The sequence below is a fragment of the Hyla sarda genome, chromosome 5 (genome assembly GCF_029499605.1).
Source record: "Hyla sarda isolate aHylSar1 chromosome 5, aHylSar1.hap1, whole genome shotgun sequence".
Lineage (NCBI taxonomy): Eukaryota > Metazoa > Chordata > Amphibia > Anura > Hylidae > Hyla > Hyla sarda.
The window spans coordinates 340,080,661-340,100,299 of record NC_079193.1 but is presented as its reverse complement, the minus strand read 5'-3'; the positions used below and the strand labels follow the sequence as shown (position 1 = coordinate 340,100,299).

The 19,639-nt window shown below is 46.4% G+C and overlaps 1 protein-coding gene across 13 annotated transcripts in view; it reads right to left on the bottom strand.

The window, feature by feature from the left end:
• The window catches only part of RIMS2 (regulating synaptic membrane exocytosis 2), a 680,796-nt gene that overhangs the window by 13,435 nt on the left and 647,722 nt on the right, over positions 1-19,639 (bottom strand). For 12 of the 13 annotated variants that reach the window (XM_056522548.1, XM_056522549.1, XM_056522550.1 and 9 more), the window contains one exon: positions 243-384. In XM_056522548.1, coding sequence (XP_056378523.1) covers positions 243-384 — 142 coding nt within the window. Of the gene's footprint in view, positions 1-242; positions 385-16,291; positions 16,740-19,639 lie in introns of those variants that run through there. The other variant, XM_056522560.1, reaches the window with a different exon arrangement.

Below are 19,639 nucleotides of genomic sequence, written 5' to 3'. Positions count from 1 at the left end.
GTGAGATTCACCTCGTGCACCTTTAGTGATCAGTAGGGGTGAGATTCACCTCTTGCACCTTTAGTGATCAGTAAGGGTGAGATTCACCTCGTGCACCTTTAGTGATCAGTAGAGGTGAGATTCACCTCTTGCACCTTTAGTGATCAGTAAGGGTGAGATTCACCTTGTGCACCTTTAGTGATCAGTAGGGGTGAGATACATATTAGGTGGTAAAGCTTTATCAGGGATGATCAGACACTTACTTCCCCTCGGAGCTGTAGCTGTTCATACTCCCATCATTAGACTCCCGACTGGCTTGCCTCGTCATCCAGTTTCTCATCTCTACTGCCAGACCCGTCTCCGTACTTCTCTGGATCGTGCTTTTTAACTTCTTGCCTCCAACTTCTGCAAAAAAAAAAAAAAAAAGAGGCAAACAAGGATTACTTTAGAACCCCATTACCTTATGACTTTGCATAATTTGGGTCTTATTTATTACAACCAATCAGAGTTTTTATTTAATTTCTTAAAAGGTTTGGGGGGAAAATGTAACTGTACTGTTATTTGTTGCTTTTGTTTGATAACTGGTCCATGTTCTTTTCAGGCCTGTAAGAGTTCGCCACCTTTTTTAAAAGGTGTCCTGACAACGCACAAATTCCAAAGTGTGCCCTCCCTGCTGGAAGCCCCAACAATCAGATGTGATATGTAAGGAAACCAAGCAGTAAGTGTTCTATTTCTCTGCAGCGCCACCACAGGGGGAAAAAAGCATTACACAGCATCCACTTACATCAATGGGTTGTCTATCTGGAGGACCTTTCCTTGTCTGTGTAATGTCGGACAATACAAGGAGACAGGAGACACTTTGTAACAGTTCTGGTCACGAGATGAGGATCTTGAACATAAGATATTCTCCTCTATTAAAGGGATACTCCACTGGCCAGTGTTTGAAACATTTAGTTTGACCACGCCCTTTTGTAATTAGGCCTCGCCCATCGATGCAAGTCTATGGGAGGGGGTGTGGCGGCAGCCACACCCCCTCCCATAGACTTACATTGAGGGGCGTGGTATGACATCACGAGGGGGCGTGACTGACCCCCCACAGCACTCGCACACAGTGTTTGGAACTAAATGTTCCAAACACTGGCCAGTGGAGTATCCCTTTAACTAAAAATTATATGTGCGAAAAACATACCAAATACATCAAGATAAAAAAATAAATTAAACTCAGTTAAACCCATTGTTTCATATGTCAATTTTTCTTGGGTAAAATAAAAAGTTTGATAAAAAAAAAAAAAAAATTTTTTTGTAAAAAAAATTACATCTGTTTAAAGGGAACCTGTCATCAGAAAATGACACACTTATTTATTAATTAAGTTTTTGTGTTAAACATATTTATAAAGAGTTTTTGGTGTTTTTCTAAAATTTCCCTTTTTTATTTTCTATATTTTAAAAGAATCATGAAATCGTGTAGTTTCCATTCTTACCACTAGACCAAAAACTAAGCTGCGACTTCCTGTTCTGTCTGTGTTGATAAGGGGGGAGGAGACCTCTGGAAAGTGATCTGTGCAGAATTACAGTGAACGATGATGCCAGAAGATAGGGAAGACAATGGATGAAACTCACAGATCAGCCTCCCCCTCCTATGGCATGACCTCTTTAAAGGTCACAGAGCATGCCCAGTAACATTTTCCCATTGGGACAGCTCCTGTCTATTGTTGCCTATGTCCTTACGCTCTGCTGTAAAGCATATCTCTAAATGCTGTTAAGAACAGCTCAGGCATGATGGCAGCCACCATAATAATGTAATAAAAATTACAATCAGAAAAAAAAAAAACTGATTAAAAAAAAAAAAAAAATTTGCATGTTTCCGTATCTGGCTCTGATCAGTAAGAGGTACGCCATCTTTCCTAAACTCATGAACAACACAGAAAATGCATTATATATATATGCACCAATCAGTAGTCTGGAAAAGTTTGGTAACAACCTCTATTATACTGGTAGACACGAATCTTTCACAGATACAGATATTGCAAAGAAATTGCTTATTAGCTTTATGATTTATTGGTGTTTTTATTAGGGGGATATAGTCTGTAATAACGGATCGGCCTATTCATTTTCACTACTTAGGATCCTATTAGTCCCGATCCTGCATAGCAGTGAACTGCAACCTGCTGCGAATCTACAGCGCACAACTGCGAAACGTGCGGTGCGGAATGTGGGTGACTTGTGTTCCTGCATTTCGTGAATCTGCCCGGTTCTGGTTCCTTCATTAAAGATGTAACAGGTGTGAATAGAATATTTCCTCATTGAGAAGTACAGGAGATGTCTGACTGCTGTATGCAAACTCCTCTGAGGACGGGGATTACACGTCTGATTAAATACACTATTAAACTCGCTACAATTAAAATAAGGTTTTCATCCTTAAAGAAGAAATGATTGTGATATTCTAAGCACGAGTGTCCTGTACACTATATACAGTACAGAGGACGGAGGCGTTATATGGAAAGGCTTTTTCTGTTAATCAGGTTTTTAAAAAAACAGCGCCACTCTTGTCCAGTGGTTTGATCTGGTATTGCAGCTAAGGCTAGGTTCACAAATCCATTGGTTCCCGTCCCGATATTCACCCGTTCAAGTAAAATAACGGAACATGAAAAAAACGGGTTACGAACTGGTGCAAACAGATTGCAAACGGGTCTAGTAACCCATTTTTTTTAAAACCGTTGAAAACTCCATTATTATATCCGTTTGCAACCGTTTTAAACCCTTTTAATCCGTTAATTCTTTAATCCGTTAATTCCTGGTTCACGCCACCTCTTCTGAGCATGCTCAGAAGAAAATAGAGGAGAAAAACGGATTGAAATTAACTGGGACAAAACGGGTACATTAAAGGATAACCCCTTTGTAACCCGTTTCCCATAGATTTCAATGTTAAATTTAAAAGACCCGTTTTTCACCCGTTATTTTTGACGGGCAAAAAAATTGTACATGGAACGTCTTTTGGCCGTCAAAAATAACGGGTTAGAAACATAACGGGTGCAAATTGGTGATAAAGGAATGTAAAAAAAATCCCATTGAGATCAATAGGATCCGTTTACAGCCCTTTACAACCCCTATGCAAAATTAGCAAAAGGGCTGCATAACGGGTATTTTTTGAGGGAAGCAGGCGGCTGTGTGAACGAGCCCTGAGCCTGATTTACAAAACTGCTAAATAAAAAAAATTAAATAAAAAGCCACATACAAAAATACAAATTAACTCGTTATTTATTATTTGAACATTTTTTTTTTTAAACTCAAATCTTCCAGTACTTATCAGCTCATGTATGCAGGCATGTGATCTTTCCAGTTGACATGGTGCTCTCTGCTGCCACCTCTGTCTGTGTCAGGAACTGTCAGGAGCAGGCGAGGTTTGATAAGTGGATTGGCTACTGCTGTGGACAGTAATGCAATAGGTGTCAGCAGAGAACACCATGCCTACATGATTCCTCCAGGACATAAAGCAGCTGGTAAGTACTGAAAGGCTTGAGTACCCCTTTAAAGGGGTACTCCCCTGGAAAACATTTTTTTTTTTTTTATCAACTGGTGCAGGAAAGTTAAACAGATTTGTAAGTGACTTCTATTTAAAAATCTTAATCCTTCCAGTACTTATCAGCTTCTATTTGCTCCACAGGAAGTTCTTTTCTTTTTGAATTTCCTTTCTGTCTGACCACAGTGCTCTCTGCTGACATCTCTGTTCATTTTAGGAACTGTCCAGAGTAGGAGCAAATATCCATAGCCACCCTCTCCTGCTCCGCACAGTTCCTAAAATGGACAGAGGTGTCAGCAGAGAGCACTGTGGTCAGACTGAAAAGAAAATTCAAAAAGCAAATAACTTCCTGTGGAGCAAATAGAAGCTGATAAGTACTAGAAGGATTAAGATTTTTAATTAGAAGTCATTTACAAATCTGTTTAACTTTCTGGCACCAGTTGATTAAAAAAAAAAAAAAAAAGTTTTCCAGGGGAGTACCCCTTTAAAAGGGAACCTGGTACTTTGAAAATCATGATATATATATATATATATATATATATATATATATATATATATAGCTTTGTATGAAAATATTTTTTGTAGAACTTCTCATTTATTAATCTAAATCTAAATTAGGAGTCCAATGGGCGGTCCTAACCAGTAAGCAGGACCTCCCATTGGACTCCTGGGCCCAGAATGAGTAGGGATTTAGATTTAAAGTGACAGGTTCTACTGAATCTGTATACACAAAACGATATATTAATCTGCTTGGCTAGTTCTGCTCTATGACATGGTGCTGGTGTGTTTACTATAACAGTTTCCCTATAGGTATAGGTCAGCTTAAAAATTTTGGATTTTTACTAGCATTAAAATTGCCATACCATTTTTGTACACACACAACCCAATGGGTGAACACAGCCCTGTGCTGTATCATAACCAATAGTCTGAGAAAGTATTGGGAAATTGGAATCCCTGTGATGATTTTTAGAGATGAGCGAACTTACAGTAAATTTGATTCATCACGAACTTCTCGGCTCAGCAGTTGATGGCTTATCCTGCATAAATTAGTTCAGCTTTCAGGTGCTCCGGTGGGCTGGAAAAGGTGGATACATTCCTAGGAAAGAGTCTCCTAGGACTGTATCCACCTTTTCCAGCCCACCGAAACACCTGAAAGCTGAACTAATTTATGCAGGAAAAGTCATCAACTGCAGAGCCGAGAAGTTCGTGACGAATCGAATTTACTGTAAGTTCGCTCATCTCTAATGATTTTTTTTTTTATTTTTTTCTAAATAAAATGTATTTTTTTTATATTTTACAAACATAAGAGCAAAACCACAACTCCAGCTGTAGCCAAACTACAACCCCCAGCATGCCCGGACAGCCGTTGGCTGTCCGGGCATGCTGGGGGTTGTAGTTTGGCTACAGTTGGAGTTGTGGTTTTGCTGCTATGTTTGTAAAATATAAAATAAATACATTTTATTTAGAAAAAAAATCTAAAAAAAATCGCTGGGAGTTGTAGTTTTGCAACAGCTGGAGGCACATTTGTTAGGAGACACTGTTCTACACTGTGTATCCTCCTCTCGTACAGGATGTGCTGCAGGGCAAGGCTTCATCTGAATCCACTGTGAGGGGGTATTCACACGTACATTATTCTGCGCAGATTTGATGCGCGGGATTTGAAGCTGTGTTCAGTCATTTAGTTTACGTTGAAATCTGCAGCAGAAAATCCTGCGCATAAAATCTGCGCAGAATACTGTATGCGTGAATACACAGTAAGGTAGTGTAAATGACATAATCACAGAACAAAAAAAAAAAAACATAATCAAGGATAAATACAGTACGTGTACCCAACCTGAACTGAACTACGATTCAGAAAACGCCGCTATTTGTTTCGTTGACACTAATGGCCTGAACATCACAACAGGGAATGCGCTCGAGAGCGGAAGACTCGGTGTCTATAGTAACAAAATGACTTCATGACCCAAATCTCTGCACTTATATTAACCCCTTTAACATCATGTCACCTAAAAAAAAAAGGCGAGATTATAAAATATCTGCTGGATAGGATAATGCTCACTGGTATCGTGCGGAGTAGTTTCATGCCCCCTCCCCCCCCCCCCCCCAAAAAAAAAAAAGAAAACTCTGCAGCAAATACACGTACGTTCACACAGGCGGATTACCTGCAGAATTTCTGCAGCATGTTTGATGCAGAAAATCAGCAGCAGATAATCTGCTACCATTGAATTCAATGGTTCCGAAGGAAAATCGGCAAAACTGCCTGAATTGCGGATTTTCTGATGACTCCATGGTAGCAAAATCCGCTGCAGATTTTCCGCAGCAAATACGCTGCGGAAATTCCGCAGGTAATCCGCCCGTGTGAACGTATCCTTAAGGAGAACCCCTGCAATCTCCAGAACGGGCCCTGGCTCTCAGTGGGAACAGGTGCTGCAGACGGCATGAGCTCCTTCACCGGCAGCATTCAGCTACTTATCCCCTATCCTGTGGATAGGAGAGAAGTTCGTTTTGTCTGGAGTTCTCCTGTAAATTGTTCTCATAAAGAAAACCCCTGCCCATATACCCTATTAGGCATATAAGTATCATTAAGTAGGGTCCCCCCTGCCCAGGACCCTCTCTAGGACTCTGTAGGAGCAGTTACCATTGTGGAGGACTCAAGCTATCCTTGTATTAAAAGGGGTACTCCGGTGAAAAACTTTTTTTTTTTTTTTAAATCAACTGGTGCCAGAAAGTTAAACAGATTTGTAAATTACTTCTATTAACAAATCTTAATCTTTCCTTTACTTATCAGCTGCTGAATACTACAGTGGAAATTATTTTCTGTTTGAAACACAGAGCTCTCTGCTGACATCATGAGCACAGTGCTCTCTGCTGACATCTCTGTCCTTTTTAGGAACTGTCCAGAGTAAAAGGAAATCCCCATAGCAAACATATGATTTTCTGGACAGTTCCTAAAATGGACAGAGATGTCAGCAGAGAGCACTGTGCTCATGATGTCAGCAGAGAGCTTTGTGTTTCAAACGGAAAATAATTTCCACTGTAGTATTCAGCAGCTAATAAGTACAGGAAGGATTAAGATTTTTTAATAGAAGTAATTTACAAATCTGTTTAACTTTCTGACACCAATTGATTTAAAAAAAAAAAAAAAAAAGTTTTTCACCGGAGTACCCCTTTAAAAAGACATCTAGGTGACTGTCATGTAATATTGTACTACACCCGGAAGTTTGCTGGAATGAAGCTCAGCCGTAAGCCGATTCCGGGTGTACCCAGGGAGCGGCGGCGCATGCGCCAAACAGTAATGTACACCGAGGCGGGAGGTTGATTATGAAGATGAGGAGCTGGGCGAAGCTCATTACATTACAGTGTCCGGAGCAGGGTTCATAGCTCCGCCTGTGCCCCAAGCAACTAATTTGCATATACAGAAAGAGATGAATTACGGCAGAACGGAGCAACGGATCAAGATGCAGTAAGTATCATTTTGATCAGTATCACCTGCACTAAAAGCCTGTATGACAGGACAGTGTGGGTGATACTGATGACAGATTTCCTTTAAAGGGGTACTCCGGTGGAAAACTTTTTTTTTTTTTTTTTTATACAACTGGTGCCAGAAATTTAAACAGATTAGTAAATTACTTCTATAAAAAAATCTTAATCCTTGCAGTACTTATTAGCTGCTGAATACTACAGAAGGAAATTATTTTCTTTTTGGAACACAGTGCTCTCTGCTGACATCTCAGTTCATTTAAAGAACTGTCCGGAGTAGGAGAAAATCCCCATAGTAAACATATGCTGCTCTGGACAGTTCCTAAAATGGACAGCAGAGAGCACTGTGCTCCTGATGTCAGCAGAGAGCTCTGTGTTCCAAAAAGAAAATAATTTCCTCTGTAGTATTCAGCAGCTAATAAGTACTGGAAGGATTAAGATTTTTTTTATACAAGTAATTTACAAATCTGTTTAACTTTCTGGCAACATTTGATTTAAAAAAAAATTCCACTGGAGTACCCCTTTAAGTCACTTTTCTAGTGAAAGGAAGCTTAGATACTTGACTGGGAAAAGCTCATCCCATGTCCTGCGGGTCGTCCTTTGATCAATCCGTTGCCGATTGCTAAAAAGCTTTTATTGTTTTCCATGGTCACTGTATTGCGTCAGAAGAAGACCACAAAATGGACAGAAGTATGGACCACAATGAAAAGCAATAATAATGTAACAAACAACATGTCACACACAGGATAGGAGATGTCTGTGAGAAATACATGCAGGTACAATAGACCCACAGGACGGTGTTCATACAGATCGGATGCACTATTGTTGGCGATTCTAAATCAGTGTTTCCCAACCAAGGTGTCTCCAGCTGTTGCAAAACTACAACTCCCAGCATGCCCGGACAGCCGTTGACTGTCCGGGCATGCTGGGGGTTGTAGTTTGGCAACAGCTGGTGTTGTGGTTTCTCTCTAATGTTTGTATAGGACACCTGGTGCATTATGATGGTCTACATAGCCCAGAATGCCCAAATGCCAGCCAAAATGCAGAAGAACTAATGCTGTAGGACGGCCAGGGGGGCAGTGTTATGGCTTCTCCTGCCAGGCTATGGTCATAAAGCTTCTGCCAGTGCTGAGCATAATGCAATAGCTGGAGTGAATCCCATGCTGTGTCTCTCCTGTATTAGGTCTGATATGTATCCTCTGGGCTGACACAGGTGACCAATGCTCTGAGCACAGAAGGGGAATAGAGATCGTAGCATCTGAACTAGACCCCATTTAGAGCGACCAAAAAAAAAAAAGGAAAGGGGGGGGGAGGGGAGTTTTGTAATAATTGCCCCATGTGTATGTAAACATAGGTGCAGGGGCCTACATTAAATATGTGTCATCTAGGAAGCATCCCCCCCCCCCCCCCCCCCCCATCAACTTCACTAATTACCTGATCCACATGTGTTTATGGCTCGTAACCAGTCTATACCTCTGGAGTGCTCATGGCTAATAACCAGTCTCTACCTCTGGAGTGTCATGGCTAATAACCAGTCTCTACCTCCGGAGTTCTCATGGCTATTAACTAGTCTCTACCTCTGGAGTGTTATGGCTAGTAACCAGTCTCTACCTCCGGAGTGCTCATGGCTAGTAACTAGTCTCTACCTCTGGAGTGTTCATGGCTGGTAACCAGTCTCTACTACTGGAGTGCTCATGGCTAGTAACTAGTCTCTACCTCTGGAGTGTCATGACTAGTAACCAGTCTCTACCACTGGAGTGTCATGGCTAGTAACCAGTCTCTACCTCTAGAGTGCTCATGGCTAGTAACTAGGCTCTACCTCTGGAGTGCTCATGGCTGGTAACCAGTCTCTTCTGCTGGAGTGCTCATGGCTACTAACCATTCTCTACCTCTGGAGTGTCATGGCTGGTAACCAGTCTCTTCCTCTGGAGTGTCATGGCTAGTAACTAGTCTCTACCTCTGGAGTGTCATGGCTAGTAACTAGTCTCTACCTCTGGAGTGTCATGGCTAGTAACTAGTCTCTACCTCTGGAGTGTCATGGCTAGTAACTAGTCTCTACCTCTGGAGTGTCATGGCTAGTAACCAGTATCTACCTCTGGAGTGCTTATGGCTAATGACCAGTCTCTACCTCTGTAGTGTCATGGCTAGTAACCAGTCCCTACCTCTGGAGTGCTCATGGCTAGTAACCAGTCTCTACCTCTGGAGTACTCATGGCTAGTAACCAGTCCCTACCTCTGGAGTGCTCATGGCTACTAACCATTCTCTACCTCTGGGGTTTCATGGCTGTCACGATGCCGGCTGGCAGGTAGTGGATCCTCTGTGCCAGAGAGGGATTGGCGTGGACCGTGCTAGTGGACCGGTTCTAAGCCACTACTGGTTTTCACCAGAGCCCGCCGCAAAGCAGGATGGTCTTGCTGCGGCGGTAGTGACCAGGTCGTATCCACTAGCAACGGCTCACCTCTCTGGCTGCTGAAGATACTGAAGATAGGCGAGGTACAAGGGAGTAGGCAGTAGCAAGGTCGGACGTAGCAGAAGGTCGGGGGCAGGCGGCAAGGTTCGTAGTCAGGGGAGATAGCAAAGGTACTGGTACACAGGCTATTGAACACACAAGGAACGCTTTCACTGGCACTAAGGCAACAAGATCCGGCAAGGGAGTGCAAGGGAGGAGACTAGATATAGCCAGGGAACAGGTGGAACCAATTAAGCTAATTGGGCCAGGCACCAATCATTGGTGCACTGGCCCTTTAAGTCTCAGGGAGCTGGCGCGTGCGCGCGCCCTAGAGAGCGGAGCCGCGCGCGCCAGCACATGACCGCAGGAGACGGGAACGGGTAAGTGACCTGGGATGCGATTCGCGAGCGGGCGCGTCCCGCTGTGCGAATCGCATCCCCAACGGCCATGGCAGAGCAGCGCTCCCGGTCAGCGCTGACCGGGGAGCTGCAGGGAGAAGGACGCCGTGAGCGCTCCGGGGAGGAGCGGGGACCCGGAGCGCTAGGCGTAACAGTACCCCCCCCCTTAGGTCTCCCCTTCTCTTTATCGGGTAACTGCCTCCCCTGGGATGAGGACACCGGGAAAGGATGGAGGGATTCCTCAACGGCAGGCAGAACCGCAGGAGTAGGAATGGGGAGAGAGGGCAGAGGGCGAGACCTGGCACGGGGCAGTGTGACACCAGGACGAGGGCCATGAGGGGACACAGAAGCTTGCCTGATGGAACTGGGAGGGGGGGAGGGGCATTTCCTGTGGCAGGCAGAGTCCTTAATGACCTTAGGGGGACCGAATACAGGAGGAACCACAGAGTTACGGCAAGGGTTACTGGGAACCGGTTTTAGACAGTTCTTGGCACAAGAGGACCCCCAACTCTTGATCTCCCCAGTGGACCAATCCAGGATTGGGGAATGAAGTTGAAGCCAGGGAAGTCCAAGGAGAATTTCCGAGGTGCAATTGGGGAGGACCAAAAGTTCAATCCTCTCGTGATGAGATCCGATGCTCATAAGAAGGGGCTCCGTGCGGAAACGTATGGTACAGTCCAACCTGGCTCCGTTGACCGCGGAAATGTGGAGTGGCTTGACAAGACGGGTCACCGGAATACGAAATTTATTCACAAAGGACTCCCGAATAAAATTCCCAGAAGCTCCAGAGTCCAGGCAGGCCACGGCTGAGAGGGGAGAGCTGGCTGAAGTGGAAATCCGAACAGGTACCGTGAGACGTGGAGAAGCCGACTTGGCATCAAGAGACGCCACACCCACGAGAGCTGAGTGCGAGCGTGCGTTTCCCAGACGTGGAGGACGGATTGGGCAATCCACCAAAAAATGTTCAGTACTGGCACAGTACAGACAGAGATTCTCTTCCTTACGGCGATTCCTCTCTTCCAGGGTCAGGCGAGACCGATCCACTTGCATGGCCTCCTCGGCGGGAGGCCTAGGCGCAGATTGCAGTGGAGACTGTGGGAGAGGTGGCCAGAGATCTAAGTCTTTTTCCTGGCGGAGCTCTTGATGTCTCTCAGAAAAACGCATGTCAATGCGAGTGGCTAGATGAATGAGTTCATGCAGGTTAGCAGGAGTCTCTCGTGCGGCCAGAACATCTTTAATGTTGCTGGATAGGCCTTTTTTGAAGGTCGCGCAGAGGGCCTCATTATTCCAGGACAATTCTGAAGCAAGAGTACGGAATTGTACGGCATACTCGCCAACGGAAGAATTACCCTGGACCAGGTTCAACAGGGCAGTCTCAGCAGAAGAGGCTCGGGCAGGTTCCTCAAAGACACTTCGGATTTCCGAGAAGAAGGAGTGTACAGAGGCAGTGACGGGGTCATTGCGGTCCCAGAGCGGTGTGGCCCATGACAGGGCTTTTCCGGACAGAAGGCTGACTACGAAAGCCACCTTAGACCTTTCAGTGGGAAACAGGTTCGACATCATCTCCAGATGCAGGGAACATTGGGAAAGAAAGCCACGGCAAAACTTAGAGTCCCCATTAAATTTGTCCGGCAAAGACAGGCGGAGGCTAGGAGTGGCCACTCACTGCGGAAGGGGTGCAGGAGCTGGCGGAGGAGATGGTTGTTGCTGCTGTAGCTGAGACTGAACTTGCTGTAGCTGCGACTGTTGCTGCTGTTGCTGTGACTGGAGCTGCTGTAGCTGCGACTGGAGTTGCTGTGTCATGGTGGTCAAGTACGACAGCTGGTGCTCTTGTCGGGCGACCAATGTAGGGAGGTCGGCGGCAGCTGGCAGAGGAACTTCAGCGGGATCCATGGCCGGATCTACTGTCACGATGCCGGCTGGCAGGTAGTGGATCCTCTGTGCCAGAGAGGGATTGGCGTGGACCGTGCTAGTGGACCGGTTCTAAGCCACTACTGGTTTTCACCAGAGCCCGCCGCAAAGCAGGATGGTCTTGCTGCGGCGGTAGTGACCAGGTCGTATCCACTAGCAACGGCTCACCTCTCTGGCTGCTGAAGATACTGAAGATAGGCGAGGTACAAGGGAGTAGGCAGTAGCAAGGTCGGACGTAGCAGAAGGTCGGGGGCAGGCGGCAAGGTTCGTAGTCAGGGGAGATAGCAAAGGTACTGGTACACAGGCTATTGAACACACAAGGAACGCTTTCACTGGCACTAAGGCAACAAGATCCGGCAAGGGAGTGCAAGGGAGGAGACTAGATATAGCCAGGGAACAGGTGGAACCAATTAAGCTAATTGGGCCAGGCACCAATCATTGGTGCACTGGCCCTTTAAGTCTCAGGGAGCTGGCGCGCGCGCGCCCTAGAGAGCGGAGCCGCGCGCGCCAGCACATGACCGCAGGAGACGGGAACGGGTAAGTGACCTGGGATGCGATTCGCGAGCGGGCGCGTCCCGCTGTGCGAATCGCATCCCCAACGGCCATGGCAGAGCAGCGCTCCCGGTCAGCGCTGACCGGGGAGCTGCAGGGAGAAGGACGCCGTGAGCGCTCCGGGGAGGAGCGGGGACCCGGAGCGCTAGGCGTAACAATGGCTAGTAACCAGTCTCTACCTCTGGAGTGTCATGACTAGTAACCAGTCTCTACCTCTGAAGTGTCATGACTAGTAACCAGTCTCTACCTCTGGAGTGTCATGACTAGTAACCAGTCTCTACCTCTGGAGTGTCATGGCTAGTAACCAGTCTCTACCTCTGGAATGCTCATGGCTAGTAACCAGTCTCTACCTCTGGAGTGTCATGGCTGGTAACCAGTCTCTACCTCTGGAGTGTCATGGTTGTAACTAGTCTCTACCTCTGGAGTGTCATGACTAGTAACCAGTCTCTACCTCTGGAGTGTCATGGCTAGTAACCAGTCTCTACCTCTGGAATGCTCATGGGTAGTAACCAGTCTCTACCTCTGGAGTGTCATGGCTGGTAACCAGTCTCTACCTCTGGAGTGTCATGGTTGTAACTAGTCTCTACCTCTGGAGTGCTCATGGCTGGTAACCAGTCTCTACCTCTGGGGTTTCATGGCTGGTAACCAGTCTCTACCTCTGGAGAGTCATGGCTAGTAACTAGTCTCTACCTCTGGAGTGTCATGGCTGGTAACCAGTCTCTACCTCAGGAGTGTCATGGCTTGTAACTAGTCTCTACCTGTGGAGTGCTCATGGCTAGTAACCAGTCTCTACCTCTGGAGTGTCATGGCTAGTAACTAGTCTCCACCTCTGGAGTGTCATGGCTAGTAACCAGTCTCTACCTCTGGAGTGCTCATGACTAGTAACCATTCTCTACCTCTGGAGTGTCGTGGTTAGTAACCAGTCTCTACCTCTGGAGTGTTATGGTTAGTAACTAGTCTCTACCTCTGTAGTGTCATGGTTAGTAACCAGTCTCTACCTCCGGAGTGTTATGGTTAGTAACCAGTCTCTACCTCCGGAGTGTTATGGTTAGTAACCAGTCTCTACCTCCGGAGTGTCATGGTTAGTAACCAGTCTCTACCTCTGGAGTGTTATGGTTAGTAACCAGTCTCTACCTCTGTAGTGTCATGGCTAGTAACCCGTCTTACATAATCATTTTCACCTAATGTAAGTGCTGCATATCTGATAGATAGGATTTATGTTATAATCTATAAATTCGTTAAAGATTTATAGATATGAGACAGAGAGAGAACATATACAGTATATATATATATATATATATATATATATATATATATATATATATATATACACACATATACATACACACACATATATAATAGATTGACTGAGAGATGGAAACAGAAAAAAGGAAACAATGACTGTCTGAATGAAAATATTTGTAAATATTTGACCCAGAAGATGATAGATACAATGCTTTGCTTTATGCAGTGAGGGATTTCTTTCTAGATAGAGATAGATGTCCTGTTCACACCTGGAGATAGATGTCCTGTTCACACCTGGAGATAGATGTCCTGTTCACACCTGGAGATAGATGTCCTGTTCACACCTGGAGATAGATGTCCTGTTCACACCTGGAGATAGATGTCCTGTTCACACTTGGCTCTCAGGCACATTCTGTGGTGTTAGGACTTGTTTATTGGACACAACTTGTTACATTCGGAGATCAAGCGCTGGCTACAATTGTGACTAAAGCTGCAGATCCATCACTCATCACTTTATGTTGGCAAAAGGCACCGACTCCGCTTCTCAGAACTGGAGCCCATCTACCGAAGTGTCCCTGCTCAACTATACATACACAGGGGTAACTTACATACACAGTGCACACCTTGTTACCCCTGCACTATACATACACAGGGGTAACTTACATCCACAGTGCACACCTTGTTACCCCTGCACTATACATACACAGGGGTAACTTACATCCACAGTGCACACCTTGTTACCCCTGCACTATACATACACAGGGGTAACTTATATCCACAGTGCACACCTTGTTACCCCTGCACTATACATACACAGGGGTAACTTACATCCACAGTGCACACCTTGTTACCCCTGCACTATACATACACAGGGGTAACTTACATCCACAGTGCACACCTTGTTACCCCTGCACTATACATACACAGGGGTAACTTACATCCACAGTGCACACCTTGTTACCCCTGCACTATACATACACAGGGGTAACTTACATCCACAGTGCACACCTTGTTACCCCTGCACTATACATACACAGGGGTAACTTACATCCACAGTGCACACCTTGTTACCCCTGCACTATACATACACAGGGGTAACTTACATCCACAGTGCACACCTTGTTACCCCTGCACTATACATACACAGGGGTAACTTACATCCACAGTGCACACCTTGTTACCCCTGCACTATACATACACAGGGGTAACTTACATCCTACATACACAGGGGTAACTTACATCCTACATACACAGGGGTAACTTACATCCTACATACACAGGGGTAACTTACATACATAGTGCACACCTTGTTACCCCTGCACTATACATACACAGGGGTAACTTACATCCACAGTGCACACCTTGTTACCCCTGCACTATACATACACAGGGGTAACTTACATCCACAGTGCACACCTTGTTACCCCTGCACTATACATACACAGGGGTAACTTACATCCACAGTGCACACCTTGTTACCCCTGCACTATACATACACAGGGGTAACTTACATCCACAGTGCACACCTTGTTACCCCTGCACTATACATACACAGCGGTAACTTACATCCTACATACACAGGGGTAACTTACATCCTACATACACAGGGGTAACTTACATCCACAGTGCACACCTTGTTACCCCTGCACTATACATCCACAGGGGTAACTTACATCCACAATGTACACCTTGTTACCCCTGCACTATACATACACAGGGGTAACTTATATCCACAATGTACACCTTGTTACCCCTGCACTATACATACACAGGGGTAACTTATATCCACAATGTACACCTTGTTACCCCTGCACTATACATACACAGGGGTAACTTACATACACAGTGCACACCTTGTTACCCCTGCACTATACATACACAGGGGTAACTTATATCCACAATGTACACCTTGTTACCCCTGCACTATACATACACAGGGGTAACTTATATCCACAATGTACACCTTGTTACCCCTGCACTATACATACAACTATAGTGTACATCTTACTGCCCCCCACCACTATACATACATGTACATATTGTTGCACTCGCACAGCCCTTGCCCAGGAAATGTGCCCCTTGTTGCCCCTGTGGTGTGTCCCTTATTGCCCCCGTGGTGTGCCCCTTGTTTCCCCCGTGGTGTGTCCCTTGTTGCCCCCGTGGTGTGCCCCTTGTTGCCCCCGTAGTGTGCCCCTTGTTTCCCCCGTAGTGTGCCCCTTGTTGCCTCGTGGTGTGCCCCTTGTTGCCCCCGTGGTGTGCCACTTGTTGCCCCCGTGGTGTGCCCCTTGTTGCCCCAGTAGTGTTCCCCTTGTTTCCCCCGTAGTGTGCCCCTTGTTTCCCCCGTAGTGTGCCCCTTGTTGCCCTGTGGTGTGCCCCTTGTTGCCCCCGTAGTGTGCCCCTTGTTACCCCCGTGGTGTGCTCCTTGTTGCCCCCGTGGTGTGCCCCTTGTTGCCCCCGTAGTGTGCCCCTTGTTGCCCCCGTAGTGTGCCCCTTGTTGCCCCCGTAGTGTGCCCCTTGTTGCCCCCGTAGTGTGCCCCTTGTTGCCCCCGTGGTGTGCCCCTTGTTGTCCCCGTTGTGTGCCCCTTGTTGCCCCCGTAGTGTGCCCCTTGTTGCCCCCGTAGTGTGCCCCTTGTTGCCCCCGTAGTGTGCCCCTTGTTGCCCCCGTAGTGTGCCCCTTGTTGCCCCCGTGGTGTGCCCCTTGTTGTCCCCGTTGTGTGCCCCTTGTTGCCCCCGTGGTGTGCCCCTTGTTGCCCTCACCTTCATCCTCCTCCAGTGAGTTCATACACGGGAAGTATCCGGCCAGAGCCTCGAAGGAGGCGGACAGGCTGCTGCGGCTCTGGGAGCGCTGGATGCGGTCTCCCGCCACCGCCGCCGCCGCTCTCTCCCGCTGCTGCAGCCGCTGCTCTCTGCCCATCTTGGACGATCCTCTGTACAATATCCGCGGCGTCTTGGCGGATGAGTGTGAAGCCCGTCCAGAGAGAAGGGGAGCCCCGGTGACCGATCCGCCGCGCTCCGTGCACCATCCGCCGCGTCCTGGGCATCCACCAAACACTACAGGTCCCCGTGCACTGCCGGATCACACCGCTGCGTCTTTGATGCGTTCCGCACCGGATCTGTGTGTGTATGAGGCTCTGGACACACGTGCTCCCTGAGCTGCAGATGCGATCTCTGGCACAGTGCACACAGCTCCTCTCCTCTCCTCCCTGCTGGCACCAATGAGATGGCAGCGCCTGCCCTCCACTCCCTCAGCAAATCTATGTGCCTGGAAATAGGAGGATCAGTCCTTTCCTGTCAGACACCACTGGGGGGGACAGGGACTGGTACATGGTGGGAAGGAGGTAAACACCCTGTCAGCCTAATGCTTCCTGCACTCAGCCAGGTACAGTAAACACCTCAGACATGCTCCATTTGGTTTTACAAGCTATGAAGGCCAGATGTCAGCAGATTTATGACCATCCTGCACAGCCAGGAGATGTTCTTCAGGTCTGTATCAATACCAGGTAATGGGAAGGATCCATACAGATCTATGGCGGCCATATGGTCTGTATCAATACCAGGTAATGGGAAGGATCCATACAGATCTATGGTGGCCATATGGTCTGTATCAATACAAGGTAATGGGAACGATCCATACAGATCTATGGGGCCATATGGTCTGTATCAATACAAGGTAATGGGAAGGATCCATACAGATCTATGGTGGCCATATGGTCTGTATCAATACCAGGTAATGGGAAGGATCCATACAGATCTATGGTGGCCATATGGTCTGTATCAATACAAGGTAATGGGAACGATCCATACAGATCTATGGTGGCCATATGGTCTGTATCAATACAAGGTAATGGGAACGATCCATACAGATCTATGGTGGCCATATGGTCTGTATCAATACAAGGTAATGGGAACGATCCATACAGATCTATGGGGCCATATGGTCTGTATCAATACAAGGTAATGGGAAGGATCCATACAGATCTATGGTGGCCATATGGTCTGTATCAATACTAGGTAATGGGAAGGATCCATACAGATCTATGGTGGCCATATGGTCTGTATCAATACCAGATAATGGGAACGATCCATACAGATCTATGGCGGCCATATGGTCTGTATCAATACCAGGTAATGGGAACGATCCATACAGATCTATGGTGGCCATATGGTCTGTATCAATACAAGGTAATGGGAATGATCCATACAGATCTATGGGGCCATATGGTCTGTATCAATACAAGGTAATGGGAATGATCCATACAGATCTATGGTGGCCATATGGTCTGTATCAATACCAGGTAATGGGAATGATCCATACAGATCTATGGGGCCATATGGTCTGTATCAATACAAGGTAATGGGAATGATCCATACAGATCTATGGTGGCCATATGGTCTGTATCAATACCAGGTAATGGGAACGATCCATACATATCTATGGCGGCCATATGGTCTGTATCAATACCAGGTAATGGGAATGATCCATACAGATCTATGGTGGCCATATGGTCTGTATCAATACAAGGTAATGGGAACGATCCTGGACACATCTATGGCGGCCATATGGTCTGTATCAATACCAGGTAATGGGAATGATCCATACAGATCTATGGTGGCCATATGGTCTGTATCAATACAAGGTAATGGGAACGATCCATACAGATCTATGGGGCCATATGCTCTGTATCAATACCAGGTAATGGGAATGATCCATACAGATCTATGGTGGCCATATGGTCTGTATCAATACAAGGTAATGGGAACGATCCATACAGACCTATGGGGCCATATGCTCTGTATCAATACCAGGTAATGGGAATGATCCATACAGATCTATGGTGGCCATATGGTCTGTATCAATACAAGCTAATGAGAACAATCCTGGACCCATCTATGGCGGCCGTATGGTCTATATAAATACCAGGTAATGGGAATGATCCATACAGCTCTATGGTGGCCATATGGTCTGTATCAATACAAGGTAATGGGAACAATCCTGGACCCATGTATGGCGGCCATATGGTCTGTATCAATACCAGGTAATGGGAATGATCTATACAGATCTATGGTGGCCATATGGTCTGTATCAATACCAGGTAATGGGAATGATCTATACAGATCTATGGTGGCCATATGGTCTGTATCAATACCTGGTAATGGGAACAATCCATACAGATCTATGGCGGCCATATGGTCTGTATCAATACTAGGTAATGATCCATACAGATCTATGGTGGCCATATGGTCTGTATCAATACAAGGTAATGGGAACAATCCTGGACCCATCTATGGCGGCCATATGGTCTGTATCAATATCAGGTAATGGGAACGATCCTGCACCCATCTATGGCGGCCACATAGTCTGCATAAATACCAGGTAATGGGAATGATCCATACAGATCTATGGTGGCCATATGGTCTGTATCGTAGGTCTCCAAACTGTGGACCTCGAGCTGTTGCAAAACTATGACTCCCTGCATGCCCGGACAGCCAACGGCTGGGAGTTGTAGTTTTGCAACAGTTTGAGGTCCACAATTTGGAGACCATTTGTCTTTATAGACACATTCCACCTACAGAATTTGTTAGGACGTCCCGTTCTAAATCCATAACTATTATAAGATAGTGTAGTGCATGACAACTTATCCCCCATCCAAAGGACAGAGGATAAGTGTCTGATCATGGGGGGTCCGACCACTGGGACACCCCGCAATCTCCTGCACTGCACCCCGACTCTCATCAGAAGTGGAGCATGTCGACCCCCCCACGAAACGGAAGCCAACACGCTCCCTCCATTTACATCTATGGGAATGCAGGAGATAGTTGAACGCCTTTATCTTCGGCTTTCCCATAGAGATACATGGAGGGAGTGTGTTGGCCGCCGCTTTGTGTGGGGGTTGACACATCCAATTCCTAGAGACTACCGGGGTGCAGTGCAGGAGATCGCGTGGGGTCCCAGTGGTTGGACACTTATGCTCTATCCATAAGTTGTCATGCACTACACTACCCCTCTTATATGGAGTTGGTTCTACTTTTGCACTCTTCTGGTAAGACTTTCTACAAGATTTAGGGGGTATCTGTGGAAACTTCTGCTCATTCATCAAGAAGAGC